Source organism: Grampus griseus, assembly GCF_964374135.1.
Source record: "Grampus griseus genome assembly, chromosome: 7".
Lineage (NCBI taxonomy): Eukaryota > Metazoa > Chordata > Mammalia > Artiodactyla > Delphinidae > Grampus > Grampus griseus.
This window is the reverse complement of record NC_139001.1, coordinates 62589379-62606533: the sequence shown is the minus strand read 5'-3', so window position 1 is coordinate 62606533 and position 17155 is coordinate 62589379. Positions and strand designations below refer to the sequence as shown.

The 17155-nt window shown below is 39.5% G+C and overlaps 1 protein-coding gene across 1 annotated transcript in view; it reads right to left on the bottom strand.

Annotated features, from left to right (window-relative positions):
* The window catches only part of LRP2 (LDL receptor related protein 2), a gene marked incomplete at both ends in the record, with an annotated part of 196528 nt that overhangs the window by 92848 nt on the left and 86525 nt on the right, over positions 1-17155 (bottom strand). The window contains 10 exons of the mRNA XM_082658863.1: positions 1013-1261; positions 2414-2791; positions 4291-4407; positions 5027-5146; positions 6279-6521; positions 7573-7854; positions 8205-8342; positions 9014-9144; positions 9832-9957; positions 12225-12417. Coding sequence (XP_082514989.1) covers positions 1013-1261; positions 2414-2791; positions 4291-4407; positions 5027-5146; positions 6279-6521; positions 7573-7854; positions 8205-8342; positions 9014-9144; positions 9832-9957; positions 12225-12417 — 1977 coding nt within the window. The remainder of the gene's footprint in view (positions 1-1012; positions 1262-2413; positions 2792-4290; positions 4408-5026; positions 5147-6278; positions 6522-7572; positions 7855-8204; positions 8343-9013; positions 9145-9831; positions 9958-12224; positions 12418-17155) is intronic.

The window sequence follows — 17155 nt, the reverse complement described above, 5'->3', positions numbered from 1 at the left end:
GAAGACGTCATTCCACACTAGAGTAATGGGAAAAACAAACAAAAATTCCTATAAGAATGATGTTACCTTAACAGTTAGCTGGTTTTCATGAGCGTTGAAAGTAAGCTTTTTCGAAATATCTTTCTTCCTTGAATTACACTTTAGTGTTTATCTAAATATCAACCTGGAGTGAACTCTACTTGCATTCTTCCTGTTACTATAGTTACCTTTGTACTTGCTTATTTCGTACTTTGCATTCAGCTGTGGCAGAGACTTCTAATCATCCCCATGTCCCTCTCCTCTTCTTCCTTTCTAGTAATAAATTATGCCACTTTTTAGCACAGCACAGGGCCTACCAGCTAGAGACATTTCCCCATTTCCATTTCAGTTTGGAGTGACCATATGACTAAGTTTTGAACAATAAAATGTGAACACAGACGACGTGTCAAATTCTAGGTGCCATCCTTAAAAGGAAGCTACTCGCCCCTTTCCTACTTTCTGGGAGCAGGCAAAGACTGGAGCAAAACAATGGATCCCGAGATGGAAGCCACACCAGCTTTTACCCCCTGAACCGTCTACCCTCCAGACTCCTGCCCGAAAAAGAAAGAAACTGCCTACTTTGTTTTAGCATTCTTTATCTGGTCACTTTTATTTATTTATTTTTTTAACATCTTTATTGGAGTATAATTGCTTTACAATGTTGTGTTAGTTTCTGCTGTATAACAAAGTGAATCAGCTATACATATACATATACATATATCTCATCTCCGTATCCCCGCCCTCTTGTGGCTCCCTCCCACCCTCCCTATCCCACCCCTCTAGGTGGTCACTATCTGGTCACTTTTAAAGCAGCCAAAGCAATACCCTAACACATAGTACAAATACTTTCACGTAGTAGAAACTGAATTAATACTGGTTGAATTGAATTCATTAAACATTATATAAAGATGGTGAAATTTGTTAAACGTGACATTTAATCTTAAGCTCTGGAGTGTGCTTGGTAAACTGGCTGGAGTTAGTTCACTTTCATTACCTGTAGCTTTGCAGGTCCTCTGGTCAGCGTCTAACCTGTATTCCGGATCACACCAGCACCGAAAAGAACCTCTCATATTGTAACAGTGCTGGCTACAAAAGCCTGGAATATGACATTCATCTATGTCTTCACAGGTCTTAGAGTCATTGGCAAGCAGGTATCCCAATGGACACTGGCATTGAGCCCCATAGGGCCCTTGAATACACTGGTGAGTACAACCACCATTGGAATCTGAGCAGCTCTCCTGGTCTAGAATAAAGAAAAAGAATCACAGAGTGGGAAAGTCAGGAATCTTTGCTTCTTTGGTTCACTCAGTTGCATTATGTGTCATACAGTCTCAGGTCACCTTCAACACAATACCCAGGTAAGAGCTATGAGCAGAATCCACCTGGATGAGGTCCACAGGCTGTTCAGTGCTCCGATTTACCTGAGGATTTACCATCTTTCACGTCCACTGGACTTGGACCACTTTCTTCACTACAGCCTTCTATTATAACTCCATTTAGTGCAATGAGAGAAACTTGGGGAAATATGGTGGACATCAAGAAACACAACTATCATTGGTAAAGCATGCAAAGAGACCTAAATTACTTGCCATTTGCTTCCTGTCATTCTTCTACCTACACAGAAATGGAAGATAAGACTTTGACACTGAAGAGCAGAGCTGGAAGGTCTATAAAGGAGAAAGGCAATTGGAAGACTACAGGGCACAGGCGCACTGATATGCCATCATCCTTACTTTCAGGGCTAAGACGGCAATGCCTGAAGCACCCAAAGATAGCTCATCTACCTGAGGATGCAAATGCCCTCTATTTCCATGTGTACTCTTATTTATAAGAGTCATGATATGAAACATGCACTAGAAGGGGAAGTAAGTCAAAATGATTAGGACATTTTCAGCACAAACGCAATGCGTTTAAAATCATAAGAATCTAAAATACTTTGCAATCATACCTGGCTGGGTATCATCTGAGAGTGAGCATTGATTAAAGAAGAAATAAAGAAAGGACAGTAATTAGGATTACATGCCAATCACAGGATTTTAATCATAGCAAACACAAATCCCCAGACTTCATTTGTTTTGTGGAAAGTTCTGATTGAAATCAGAAAATATTAAAGTTAGAAAAACTTATGAGTGCATTACCAACAGAACCAAATTTAATTTGACGATCTAATGAAGCAAAAACACAGAACCAGGTGCAAAGGATTTAATGAGAAATATTATCCAGTGATGATTTATTTGAATTCCATGATGGCTATCCGGATCTACACAGATCTAAATTCAGAGAGGAACTGAGATCCCTTCCTCAAAAGCTACATGGTGACTGTGACAATGATGATGTACAGCCGGCCACTGCTCAGGATGAATTTATGGCAGTAAACTGTGGTCAGGAAACTTACTGCAAAGTGGGGACTCATCTGTCCCACTGGGGCAGTCAGGGTTGCCATCACATACTGCACTCAGATTCACACAGATGCTATAACTGGGGCATTGCCATTGCCAACTGGGACACTGAAAGGCCTGCGTGGGGCAGTCCTTCTCATCGCTCATGTCCCTGCAGTCATTATCCCCATCACAGAGCCACTCTCTGTAGATGCAGTTTCCATTGTCACAGAGGAAATGAGATGAAGGGCAGGTCTTGGGGGCACAGCCATTGTGCTCATCAGATCCATGGAGGCAGTCTGGGTGGCCATCACACTCCCAGATCTTCGGAATGCAGATACCATCTGCTTGGCACTGAAATTCATCTTGGTGGCACATACCAGGAGGCCTGGTTGCTGAGAGAACGAAATGGGGAAAATGGGCTTGTGAAGGCAATCCATAATCCCTTTTATATAATTCCTAGATTCAGAGGAAATGATTTTGGATCAATGGTAGGTTTATAATAATGACTATGACAAATGTAATATTAAAATCTAAAATGACACGAGTCTTCTCTGACGTTGTGGCATGTAGAGATCTTTATGCGTCAGATTAGTGGATCTGACAACAAAGGATGTACAACTCTTGGATAGAAGATAAGTCCCTGGGTCAAAAGAAAATTCTATTTCCTGTGTTTCTAATTATGGATTAAATAATAAAGAATCACCAGAGCATTTAAATAGAGCTTAAATAGCTACGGTGAATTGGAATTCATGGGTTTAATGTCATATATTTGGATGTTATCATTTTCCCTCAAGTGAATTATATCAGATGAAACCAGCACACATTAAGTAAACAAAAGATGACTGTAAATCCTCAATTCTTTGCAAACTTTCCACTATTCACCAAGCAGTCCTTACGAGATAAGTAAGAATTGCTTGCCTATTTCACAGGAGTAAACCCAAACTCCCTCCTAGGAACTTTTTAAGGCAATAGCAAATCAGGGGCAATGGAACTTTAACCTCAGATCACCACAGAAGAATTCCACGTTTTCAATGTGAGACAGGAAATTCAGTGATTAAGAATTTCTGGGTGTTGTACACACCTATACAGTAAGCAAGCATTTAACTTTTCTTTTTGATCCATAGATTTAAACACTTCTTTTCTGATTAGGGAGGAGAATTGATAGAAACCTACTATTTGTGATTCAAAATACCATTATTCAAACAAATGACCACCTCACCTCATTTAATATAAAACGTGGGGAATAACAAATCCTGTCGATTATAGGTCTACAGCTTGTGGAGATTATAGGCCCAACAGATTTATAGTCCGTGAAGTCCTCCTTGAATCCTCTGAAAAAATTTCTTTTCTCTGAACCTTCATAGAATTTTTATCTGTATCGTTTCTATAAGGCCCTTGTAACTATCTACCTTGCTTTGTTTCTTACTTTCGATAATTTCTCTTACCAGACTCTCAGGACAAAGACCATATGTAACATGTTAGCAGATACTAAACAAATGATTTGCTTGATTTCACCTCCCTATTGAGATTTAAAAGAAACCATTAAAATATCTTTATAAATAGTAAACCTCAAAAATTTGAAACCCACTAATTTGGTATGCCCTAGGAAAAATTAATAGTGAGAACAAAAATATCTGAGAAATATTTAACCTACTCAGGAAACAATTTGAAAGTGCCCATTTACAACCCCTCGATTCACAAATTATAAGTCGCTGTTTGGTAATGTCAAGTCGATTTTACTATATGTTCAATACTGTGTTCCTTTGACAATGCTTTGTAATTCAGGCTGCCTTCTCTCTAGTTTGTCTAAGAGAAAATCTGTGGTAATATCAATACTGGTAAACATGAAATGACCTCTTCACCTGAAACATGCTAGGTATATGGTACTTACGACAATCTGTCTCATCAGAGTGGTCATTGCAGTCATAAACACCATCACAGCGATATGTGTTGCTAATACAATTACCATTACTGACACATTTGAATTGAGAAGCAGTGCAATTAATTACTGAAAATGAGAGAGAAAAGTATTAGAAATTAAGCCAAGGAGCAAACAACTAAACATTGAGATTTTTCTAAACATCATGATAAAAATAAAACATTATTTACAATAGCCAAGATATGTAAGCAAACTAAGTGCCCATCAACAGATGAATGGATAAAAAAGATGTGGCATATATATACAATGGAGTACTACTCAGTCATAAAAAAGAATGAAATTTTGCCACTTGCAACAACATAGATGGACATGGAGGGTATTATGCTTAATGAAATAAGTCAGAGAAAGACAAATACCGTATAATATCACTTACATGTGGAATCTAAAAAAATAAAACAAATTAGTGAAAGTAACCAAAAAGAAACAGACTCACAGATATAGAGAACACACTAGTGGTTAACAATCGGCAGAAGGAAGGGGGCAGGGCAAGATAGGGATAAGCTACAGGAATATATTATACAACAAAGGAATATAGCCAATATTTTATAATTATAAATGGAGTTAACCTTTAAAAATTGTGAATCAGTATGTTATCCACCTGAAACATATAATATTGTAAATCAACTAGACTTCAATGGATTGATTAATTAATTAATTTAAAAATTTTAAAATAAAACAATGTACTTACTACAAGCACTCTCATCAGACCCATCAGCACAGTCGTTGGTCCCATCACAGACAAAAGATAGGTCAATACATCGATGATTGGGGCAATGAAACTGACTAGGTGAGCATGTCTCTGTATGATCTAATGTCATCCAAAAACAAAACCAAGTAACAGTTTACTTCTTGTTCAGTGTGTACCAGAGCCAAACTGTAAAACGCTAAGGAAATACGTAAGTTATCTCAGTTGTATGTGTGCTCAAAATTCCTTCAAGTCAGCCAGATTGCCAAAGTCAGCCCATCCAGAGCCCAGCTAGGACACTTTTTGGAAAGAGGAACAAAAATGTTACAGAGCAGAGTCAGAAGCTGTGATTACACCTTGAAAAACAGACCACACTTAGAAAGTAAGCATCATGGCCTTGGACTGGCCTACACCTCCTGAATGCTGTTAAGTCCAAGACTGCACCAAAGCTAAGCAATGGAGCCCAGCAAGGCAACGTGGTCCGCATGACCACAATGCCCAGTAGCAACAGTGTAGAGACAGATCATGATAACTGGATTTAATCCAATATCTAAGCAGAACGATCCTCAAAACCTAGCTGGCTGAAGAGACACAGCCTTAGAGTCAGATGCGCTGCCTCCCCCTACCCGAAACGTGAAGTCATAGTAAATATAGTCTCACAGAATGTGAAAGCTGGAGGGGATCTTAAAGCTCATCTAGTCCTGAGAAAAAGCGAATTGCCTAATCATGCAACCAAGACAGGGATTTAGTCCAGGGAACTTTGCTCCACCTTAAACTATGACTGCTGGTATGAAAACAAACGACAACCTAGAGGAAATCAGAACTTGGAAGATGAAAAGCAGGTGGGTGAGATTAATGAAATTTAAATGTCCTGTGCCTCTTTATTCTGTTGCCTTTTTGCCTGTATAAATGAAAAGGAAAACCAATAGCCAAATGTCTGGATGTGTTTATACGATTTAGAAAGAAAAATTGTTTTAAATATCTGAATAGTTAGTTGAGGGATTTTATTTTCCAGTTTCTGTCTGGGTGTTAGACATCAGAGACAGTCCTTGTTTTGCTTGCATAGGAAATATTTAGGAAGACTTCCCATGTCTTTACTCCTATAGCCTATTAATACAGGGATTGACAGATGAAGAGAAGTAGCTAAGATACAACGAAAATTATGTAAGCCTTCAAGGAAAGTGCACAAGGCCTGCTGACTGTTCAAATCTATTCACTAGGCTGACCAACCAAGAGAAATCAGTTCAAAACTTACCGCATGACTTTTCATCAGATCCATCCCCGCAATCATTATCTGTGTCACAGACCCAGCTCTTTGGGATACACAAGCTATTATCACAGGTGAAGAAGTCTGCACGACAGGAAGTGGGTGCTCGGGTGGGGCAGTTCTGCTCATCACTGCCATCCACACAGTCATTTTGGTTGTCACAGCGCCAGTATGAAGGAATGCACTGTCCTCCGTGGCCACACGCAAACGCTGAAGGTGCACAGGAAGTATCTACAACAGAAACGAATTGGTCATAAAGACATCTGTTTTTACCGCCTTTTAAATGAGATCTTACCTTGTAAAGGCCCATTTCCTCTCCTTTTTCAATGGGAGCGTTATACAAAATGTGCAAGTTTATTCAGCAACTATCATATGCCAGGCACTTTTCTAAGCGTTTACATTTTTTTGTCTCTCTTAATCCTCACAAGAATACTGTCAGGTACATATAATTATCTGCATTTTATAGATGAGGAAATTGAGGCTTTGAGAGCTTAGGAATCTGCCCAAGACCAAAGCTCTAGTTGGTGTGACTCTAAGGCCCGTCCTTTACTTCTATGTTCATACTTCATACTTCCTATGCTTCCTCTGATCACATGGGTCATTGGAAATTGATAAAACATTCATGTAAAATCTGCACTTTTAAAAACAAAAAGATATACACAAAATAAAACTTTAGAAATCTCAAAAATGTATAAATGAGCACTTTCATTTTTAAATGTCACTTTTCTTTCTATTAATGTTTCCTTGATAGAAATTTCTGAGATTTCAACTGTCCTCTATCTTTTTGTCTTCTGCAATAGCATTTATTATAAACTGGATTACCATCAAAAGAAGAATGTAAAGGTTAAAACCACCATTTCACCCATAATTCATTTTACACCAACAGGAGGAAAAAGGAATATTATAGCACATGAGATTTTCAAAAGCTATTATTGCAAGCACCTATTCTGTGATATTGTTCTCTCCAATACTAAAGATTAGATCCAGTTTGTTTTGTTGACTTTTTGAGGAGTATGCCAAGATGCAATGACTCTGCATTGATCCAAACAGCCAATGTCAGAAAGAAATTTTGTTGAAGATAGCCCAAATCAATGCTAGAAATCACCTGCAACATTATCTATGAATGATATTCATCGCCTAGCTTCCTAAAAGCCTTTGGAGTACATATTAACAATCCGAAAGGAATATTCTTTCCTATAGAGATAACCCAAGCCTTTTTTTTTAAGCCCCCTCTCTCTGTTCTATTCATCCTAGGAAGTATTGCTAGTGTATAGCTACTTACTAAATGTGCCACATTGAACCTCATCACTGTTATCATGACAGTCGTCAATTCCATCACAGCGGTAGTGAATGGGCACACATCTGCCATTGTTACAGGGGAAGGAAAAGGCACCACACTGCTCCAACGGTGGCTCACGGGATGGGTCTTCCACGCATGTCAAACGATCGGAAGTCAGACTCATTCCATAGGGGCAACCACACACCCGCTGGAAATTTGGCACTGGGAAGCAGAAGTGGCTGCAGTCACCGTTCGGATTGGTGGGTCGGTTACAGGCGTTAGACCCTGAAAAAGCAACGCCCCTAGATAAGTGAGTCAAGCACATTTCCTTTAGGTTGATTGATCACAGGTTTGGTTGTCAGACCCAATATTAAAAACTCGATTCCTCTTGGAAATCAACGTGCCAAATAGCACATTCAATATAAATACAGGAAAGTGCCGAAACGTGTTTTTCTCAAACACAGGTTTAAAGTTAGCCGAGTCGAACAGAAATTCTAAATCTTACACTTTAAAACTATCTGAGTGACAGGAAGATAAAACTATCAGGAGTTATATTAAATAATAAGGTACTTAAAGAGAAAAGGAGCCACTATATTAAACACATCCCTATGAAAGAAGCTGGCAACATCACTCACCGGTCTGGATTCTGGTATCATATACCTTCACACGCATTACAACACCAACGCCACTTCGGAGGACCACCAGTTGTCCACCATCTGTTTTCCTGACTCGAACAATACCACGCAGTCTCCAGTCAGTAAAATACACGTAGTCTAAGAAGGAACACGGTGATTAGTATTCTCGCCACAGTTCACTTACAAATCACTTGGGAAAATGCAATATGTTTGTAATGCTTCTTCCAAATGTGGGAAGTTTCCTCCATAAATATCTGTAATATGTTTCTGTAATCATTTTCCATGACTTGTTCGTCTCTAGAAATGATTCTTTAGAAGCCCATATATATTTTTTTTTCTTTTTTTTCTTAAATAAAACATTTATTTATTGACTTTTGAGCTTCTGAAGCTAAGGACCCCGTATAAAACAACAGAGTTGCAAGAATACCTCCTGATACAAATTTTTCCTGCACCAGTAGAGGTGAAAATTCTATGACTTGGAGAGAAAGGGAAGAGCTCTAGAGGAGTGTAATATAACCAGGTAATCAAAACAATAGGAGTTGATGGTATGGATCTCTGAGAGAGACCCTACCTCTTAGAAGCCTTTTTTTAAAATTTATTTATTTATTTTCTCAAACAAAATTTCTCAAACAAAAAATAAAAGTTAAATACTCAGTCAACTAACCAAATGTTTTATTTATACATAAAAGCACCATTTCAATTAAAAAAGTGACCAGCTTTTCTGGAATTGTGAGATTGCCAAATGAGGATGAGTTTTATACAACTTGTACGGTATAAATAAGACACACTTCTTTTGCTTCAAAACGTACCTTCAAAGACGGCAAGTCCAAACGGATGTGTTATCTGCTGTATACTGGCCAGGACTTTTCTATCTAACCCATCAAAGGTACTGTGCTCAATTTTATCAAAAAAGGCATCTACCCAGTACAATCGTGAAGAGCTAAAATAATAAAATACTTGGTTATTGGTTATCCAGAAACTAGCAAAGCACACTTTATACTAAGGGCATTCAAAAATAGCACGTTCAGTTGACACATTTATTAAGCAAAGTTTAATAGTTTCATGCTCTCCAGAAAGACAAAACAACTTTTATGAAGTGATTTCCAATTGTCTTAGAAAACTTGAAATGTTATTATCTTCAAGCTAGGAATTTTACTTTTCTCCTTATTAAATCCACAAGTTAGGAAAAATATTCGTAGTAACTGATGTTTAAAAGGTTAAACACGTTTCTTCCTTTTTTCTCTCCTTTAAACTGCTTTTGCATTTGAGGTCTGTAAGCTTATCTACCCTGTTACCTTTTCCTATACTCCTTGACAGATTAATTTCTTAAAATTTAAATCTCATATTCCAAAAATCCTCCCACGGTGTATATAGGCAAATACACATTTGTTGACACAATTTCCTATCCTCAAGATGCCCCCTGTAAAAACTGCACATGACCTGTACTTCATCAAATCCCTGTTCTACTTCTAGTGGGGTTTAGGTCTTGCCCTATTCTGCTTCCTCTAGCAATTTCCTCAGAATATTCATTACTACATATGTTTTCATCCCAGCAGAAGCTGGCCAACTATGTATATGTCTTCCATAGTAAGTGGGAACTCAGCAATTTGGGATGATTCCTACTTACCTCCAATCAATGGCCAACCCGTTGGGCCACCCAAGAGTAGTGTTTACTATAGGCAAAAGGTTAGATCCATCACTCCATGCTCTCAGAATTTTAGCGGGACGGTACCAATCAGTGAAGAATATATACCTAGAAAAGGAGGTAATAAATCAAAGATGTTAACATTGGGACAAACTACATGACTTAGAGAGATTTAGCACAAACATAGATTCTCCAGAGACTTGCTGCAAATTAATTTCATTTTCTGTATGCTATTGGGTTTATATAGAAAAATATATCGAAAATACAAATGGTATTAAAATGGGCATCCAAAGCAGAGAACCACTGTGCTAGACTTCAGGACCTAAAACTATTGTCACCAAGTAGATTCTTTAAAAAGACACAGTTCAGGTTACATTTTAAATACTTCATGCTCTTGAAATAAACTATGAGCAAGAAAACAGATTTTAATCTCTCACTTTCTTTCTGTATTAAACATCCAGGATCCACTAGATCACTCTTTAGTCATCTTCCACAAGGAATTAAATTTGCAGGAAAGCATTTCATCCCTGACGAAAAATGCATCCAAATAAACGTAACTCTTAAATGATCTTACCCAAGAGGTCTTTTTTTAACCCGAGGAGTGGCAAAAAGATAAGTGTAGGGAAAAAATCTTTTCTCTTTCATATGAGCCTTAAAAACTAAAATTAGTCTTTCCAAAAGGTAACTTTCTGAAACGTGACTTCATATTGTTTTAAATTAAGGACAGGGACTTCCCTGGTGGCACAGTGGTTAAGAATCTGCCTGCCAATGCAGGGGACACGGGTTCGAGCCTTGGTCTGGGAAGATCCCACATGCCACGGAGGAACTAAGCCTGTGTGCCACAACTACTGAGTCTGTGCCACAACTACTGAGCCCGCATGGCACAACTACTGAAGCCCGCGTGCCTACAGCCCGTGATCTGCAACAAGACAAGCAACCGCAATGGGAAGCCCGTGCACTGCAACGAAGAGCAGCCCCCTCTTGCCACAACTAGAGAAAGCCCACGCGCAGCAACAAAGACCCAACACAGCCAAAAATAAAAATAAATACATTTATAAAAATAAATATATGAAGGATAAATATATGAAGGATACATCAGGAAAGGAATTTAACGCCTTTTCAAAACCCAATGCCAAAGATTTAGCTTAAGATAAATTCACTAGAAAATCAACTGTTTAACTGTCTATTGGGCAATAAAATTTCTTATCAATAACATCATCAGTTTTAAAATATGTTAGACACACAGGCTTTGCAGTCAGACAGGCCTGGAATTTGAATACTAACTATTGCTTAATAGCTGTGGGTCCTTGAGCAAGTTACTTTATCTCTCTGAGCCTCAGATTCTTTTTTTTATTTTATAAATTTATTTATTTATTTTTGGCTGTGTTGGGTCTTCGTTGCTGTGTGAGGGCTTTCTCCAGTTGCAGCAAGCGGGGGCCACTCTTCATCACGGTGCGCGGGCCTCTCACTGTCGCGGCCTCTCGTTGCAGAGCACGGCTCCAGACGCGCAGGCTCAGCAGTTGTGGCTCACGGGCCCAGTCTCTCCGCAGCATGTGGGATCCTCCCAGACCAGAGCTCGAACCCGTGTCCCCTGCATTAGCAGGCGGATTCTCAACCACTGCGCCACCAGGGAAGCCCATGCGCCACCAGGGAAGCCCCTCAGATTCTTTATCTCCAAAACAGGTCTTGTATATACCTCACTCACAAACCAGCTTTTGGATTAGATGAGATTATGTACTACGTAAAGTGTTTGCTATGTACCCTCAATCAGGCTTTAGTGAATTACCAGTCATCTTTTTTTTTTTAACTACTCTATTGAAACACAACTGCCTATCTCAGACTTTATGTTAGCTATCAAGCATATTTAAATAAGAAAGGTAAGAACAAAAAGGCATGGCGTGAAATGCTCTGTCTCTTCTTGTCTGACTCCACCAATGATGCAATGGTTAAACATGAAACTTTGCCTGTGGTCTGAAAGACTTTTTATTCTGAAAACTACTGAATGATTAAGCAAGTTTTGGTAAGCTTTATATCAATACATTAAAGCAGGGAAAGAACTTGAGCCTTTCCTGATAATTCTGCTGCATATTCATTCCTTCTCCACAGAATCTGTGTCTCATTGTTTGGTCCTCCGCGACTGTGAAAAAAAAACCACACTCCAGTGAAGACTGAAAAGCCAAAGTTTAGGAGAAAGTTTTTGGAAGGAGATAAAGTGATCACTTCAGCATATGCTAAAAGGACACAATCTAAGGTGATTTCAATTTACATGGTTCAATCTTGTATTTATTGAATTTGCCAAATACCTATGGCATCACTTTGCAATGACTGTACAAGACATAAGTTTCAAGCTCTTAGGAAAACATGAACACACTTACCCAGCAATAGGATGAACTACGATTGATCGTGGGTTATTTAAATTCTGGACTATTGTGCGCCTCGATTTATCAGCTAGCCTTATGACACTGACACTCCTATAAGAAGCATCTGTCCAATAAAGATTCTTTGAAATCCAGTCAAAACTCAAACTTTCAACACTTGGCACTCTGTTAGCTGTGATAATTTCTCTTCCTGTAAATTAAAATATGGACATGGTTTAAAGTAAGCATATTTTACATGACATACATTTTCCTACCACTGCATATTTAAACTTTGTGTGAGAACTAGAGAATATTTCAGTAATGTGGAATTCTTTTAAAAAATAAAGCAACGGTAAAGCAACTGCAAAGCAACACATGAGATAAACCTAGAATCTATCCATCTCCAAAAGTTTGGATCTCAAAGAATAGATATGACTCTGATAAATAGAACCAGGAGAGGTATGGCCTGGATTTACTCCCTTGTTCAATCTTCCAGAAAAAATTTCTCAGTACAGAACATCTGAAGAAGAGATACCTGAGTTCACATACTCACAACCACCACCCACAGACAGCGCTGATAAGCTGACACCGCCAGGTACAACTGGGGGTATCTATGAGATATTCCCGCCCAACTTTCTCATCAACAGTCTTTCATAGCCACAGAGTTGCCAAGTTTGGAAAAGACCAGGAACCAGAAAGGAAATCAGAACTGGGTACAAGAAGAAAAAAGACCACTTTCTTCTTGTGAATTTTTTATGACTTTTCCCCTCCTTTTTCTTTTTTTACTAAAGAAAATGTGAATCACAGGAAACTCTGCTCAACCTAAATGTAACAACCTAAATGGGAAAATGTATAACTGAATCACTTTGCTGTACACCTGAAACTATCACAACAAAATATTCTTTAAAAAAAAAAAGTGAATCAGAGTAAACAATCACAGCTCTTTCCTTTGAAGGAAGAAAAACAATCCTGGTGCTTTTTCCATTCATTCATTCAGCAAATTGTAAAAAGAAAGTCCTCTGTGTGCTAGACACCATATTAGACATTGAAGAAACATGATATTGCTAATAGTATTAATCATAATAGCTTATACTGAGCACTTGCTATGAGCCTGGAACCGGCCCAAGTACTTTACATGAATTCATCCATCCTCACAACAGCTCAACAGTAGGAATTATTATTATCCCTATTTTGCACATGAGGAAACTGAGTCATAGAAAAGTGAAGCATTTTGAAAGAAATGTGGATGCTGTCTTCAAGGTATCTTCAAGGTAATGAAGTGGGAGAGGTGGGGGGAGGCAATTAGGCCAAGAGGGAAAACAACAGAAGAGTAACAGGTGCTGTGATGGAGGTATGCACAGGATGGTATGGAAACCGAGGCAAAGTGCAGGTGTGGAGAGGTTTCCCAAAGGAAGTGGTGAACGGGGGGCTGCAGGAAAGCAAAGACGTGGAAGTGGGAGGGAGAGAGGATTCCACACGCTCCAAAGCATGGCTGGAGGTTAATAAGTTAATGGTAGAGGCTGAAAGAAAGGAAGAAGTTTGGGTGACCACCAGATTTGGTGGGCAGGGGGAGAGGTGGTGCCCTTCCCCTAAGGCAGGGGTCTGGAGAAGTGAAATAAAGGTAGACATTTAGACATATTGGTTTGGAGGTGGTTTGTGGGATATCCAGGTGAGACATCCAAAAGGCAGTTGGCTCTATGGGTCTAAACCCCAGAGAGAGAGTTTGGATGGAGATTTTCATCACCTCCTGTAAGAAGCCTTACCTGACCTTTCCCCTCATTCTCCAGGTGAGGAGGAAAAACATTCAGGAAATGGCCTATTATAAGTCTCCTCACACTGATTTATAACTACTACATAGATGGTAACAAAAGATACGGAAGGCGCAAAATTATGCAGAAGAAAATGCAGAATAAGAAAAGACCGGACTTCGCTGGTGGCGCAGTGGTTAAGGATCTGCCTGCCAATGCAGGGGGCACGGGTTCAAGCCCTGGTCCGGGAAGATCCCACATGCCACGGAGCAGCTAAGCCTGTGCGCCACAACTACTGAGCCTGCACCCTAGAGCCCGCGAGCCACAACTACTGAAGCCCGCGCGCCTAGAGTCCGTGCTCCACAACAAAGACAAGCCACCACAGTGAGAAGCCCGTGCACCACAACGAAGAGTAGCCCCCACTCCCCGCAACTAGAGAAAGCCCGCGCGCAGCAACGAAGACCCAACGCAGCCAAAAATAAATACACAAATTAAAAAATAAAAATAAATTAAAAAATAAAAGGAGGACCAATGTTGAACACTAGAGATCACAGTTGTGTACAGGACAGGCAAAGAAGAAAAGACGTGTAAGGAACACTAGAAAGAATGGTCAAGAAATAGAAGGAAATTCATGAGTGTGTTGTCAAGGGGGAAAAAGCATTTTAAAGAAGACGACTAAGGCGCCAAAGATAAGGATAAAGTTTATAACAAAGGGACTGGAGGTGACCAGGATAAGGGGTCTCAAGTGACATAGTGTGAAGAGGTGACAAATGTGAAAGTAGGGCCAGGAAAGTGTAGACCAAACTTTTAAGGTGCTTGTTCATGAACTTGAGGAGAGAGGGCTGCAACTAGAGAGGAACGTGGAGTGAAGGGTGGGTTGAAGGTTTTTTAGTATGGGAGAGACTTGAGCATATCTGATGGGGAAAAGTCAGTAGAACAAGAGAAGTTGGAGGAGAGAAGGGATCATTGATGGAGCAAGTTCCCTGAGGGCTTCATTCAGCCCATCTTGACTTCAATTTGATTTCTGACCATTCAGTTTTTGCATATAAACTCATTGACACTTAACCTGCTCACTCGGAAAAACAGGGCAATGTACAAAAATACATCCTTCACCGGAGCACAAGCAGTTTAACCACTAACTATAAGAAACTTTGTAAAGGCAATTTGCTCAGCATGTGGACTTGAAATTGATTTAAAAAAACAAAAAAACCCATGATGAGAATTGCAGTTGCCAAAGCAGAAGGAAGCTGACGTGTGGAAGCATCTACAGGAGACTTAGCCTGTGTGTAGCTCAGCAGACCTAATTCTAGTCCTCAGAAAAGATGCATTCTGGTTCAAAATAACAGATTGACCACTGTGTTTAACTCCTCTTCCTTCCAAACTCCTTTTAATAATGACAGTGAAAGAACAGCAGATGAAAGATTTCCACAGAGTTTGGAAGAGAAAGAGACTTCTCCAAAGTAACTCACTAAGTGAAAGGAGAGACGTGCCGGCAGTGGGGAGCGCCAACACCCACACACACAGAGCCTCAGCGTGTCTGCACGCAGAAGCACCGGCTCTGAAAAAGGTAGGGGCAGGACGCTAAGGGGCCTAGTTAAAAGTTGGCATCGGAAGCGACTGGACCCAGAGGTTCCTCTCAGACCCTGAGCATGTATGACACTCCTCTCCGTCTACCTCCTCTAACAGACCAGAGATTTTCTTCTCTGGGGGACCTCAAGCAGAGAGGCTGTGGGCTGAGGACACATTGCACAATGGAGGGCTGGGATCGGCACAGACTGAGCACAGGAGGGTTATATATGTGAACACTGAACTGAACGGGCCTCAGCTCCCTGTCCTCCGTACTGCTCCCCAAACAGAGACTAGCTTCCCCCCTCTTACTCCTCTCACTCCAACAGGGAGAATGGAAGCAGCTACTAAGGAGAAACTGACTATCTCCAGAGAGGATTTTCTGATACTGAAATTTGGAAGCTTCCCAACAAAACAGCTGCCTTATCACCAGCTGATGAGGCCCATTCATACCAACAGCCTTCTGATCAGTGTTTCATAGCTTTGCTCTTAATATCAAACAAGGCTCAGAGAAATTTGAAGAAAGCTTCCTTCATGAAGGAGAAAGTTGAAACAAACCAAAAGGAAAAAGGAACCCGAGGAAAATTAATTTTTTAATGTAATTAATATCTTCATAGAATAAGAAAAGATTGAACTTATGAAGCAAGAACAGGCTTTATTTTTAAAAAAGGAATAATCGGAGAGCAAGAAGGGGATCTTCAACATTGAAAATATAAGAGAAATTAAATATTCGATAGAAAGGCTAAAACTAAAATGCCAAAAAGTCTCACAGAAAGTAGAACAAAATGATAGAGATGAAAACCAGGAAAGAAAAGATAAGAAAAAAATAGATGATTAATCTAACATTCTCGAATAGAAAAAGCAGAGGCAAGAAAATTCCCAGAATAGGACAGAAATCTCAAGATGAATGGGATAACCAAAAGATTCTAAAAGTTTCCAGAAAGGAACAAAAACAACCTCCCCCCAAAAAGGTTGTACACACTGAAATGCTACTCTGGATGGCATAGGACTCTCAACACTGGCTACTAGAAGAGAGTGCAGCAATGTCTTCAAATTTCTGAGGTAAAATTGCTTTCATCCTACACCTAGTCAAATGATCAAGTTGGAGGGCAAAATGAAAACACCTTCAGACTCGAAATATGTACCACCAACTCATTCTTCTTAAGAAGCTACTATATAATGTGTTTCAGCAAAATAAGGAAATCAGTCTGGAAAGAGAAACAAGTGGCTTGCCAGTCACAGGAAAACCAGCACAGGAAAGTGGCCGAGGGAAATCGGAAGACAAGAGTTGTGTACCAGATCCAACTGAACAGCAGAGGGGGAAAAAATTATAGATTGTTCACATTTGATAGATACATAGATACACAGACAAGCATTTGATAGATCTGTTGGAGCATCTGGGGAAAATATAATAGCTACATAGAAAACTAAGTAAATGAAGATGGAGCAATTGTTAACTGCAGGAAAAAAAAAATCAAAATTTGTTCAAGAAATGTTATCATGGAATACTACTTGACTTAGCAGCGAACAAAAATTACAATCTAGCTTTTTAGGGAGAACAGGGGGAGAGGGAGGTTGGTAGAGGGGAATGTAAGAGCTAAATCCCTATCTATAACAATGAAATTAAATGTCTAA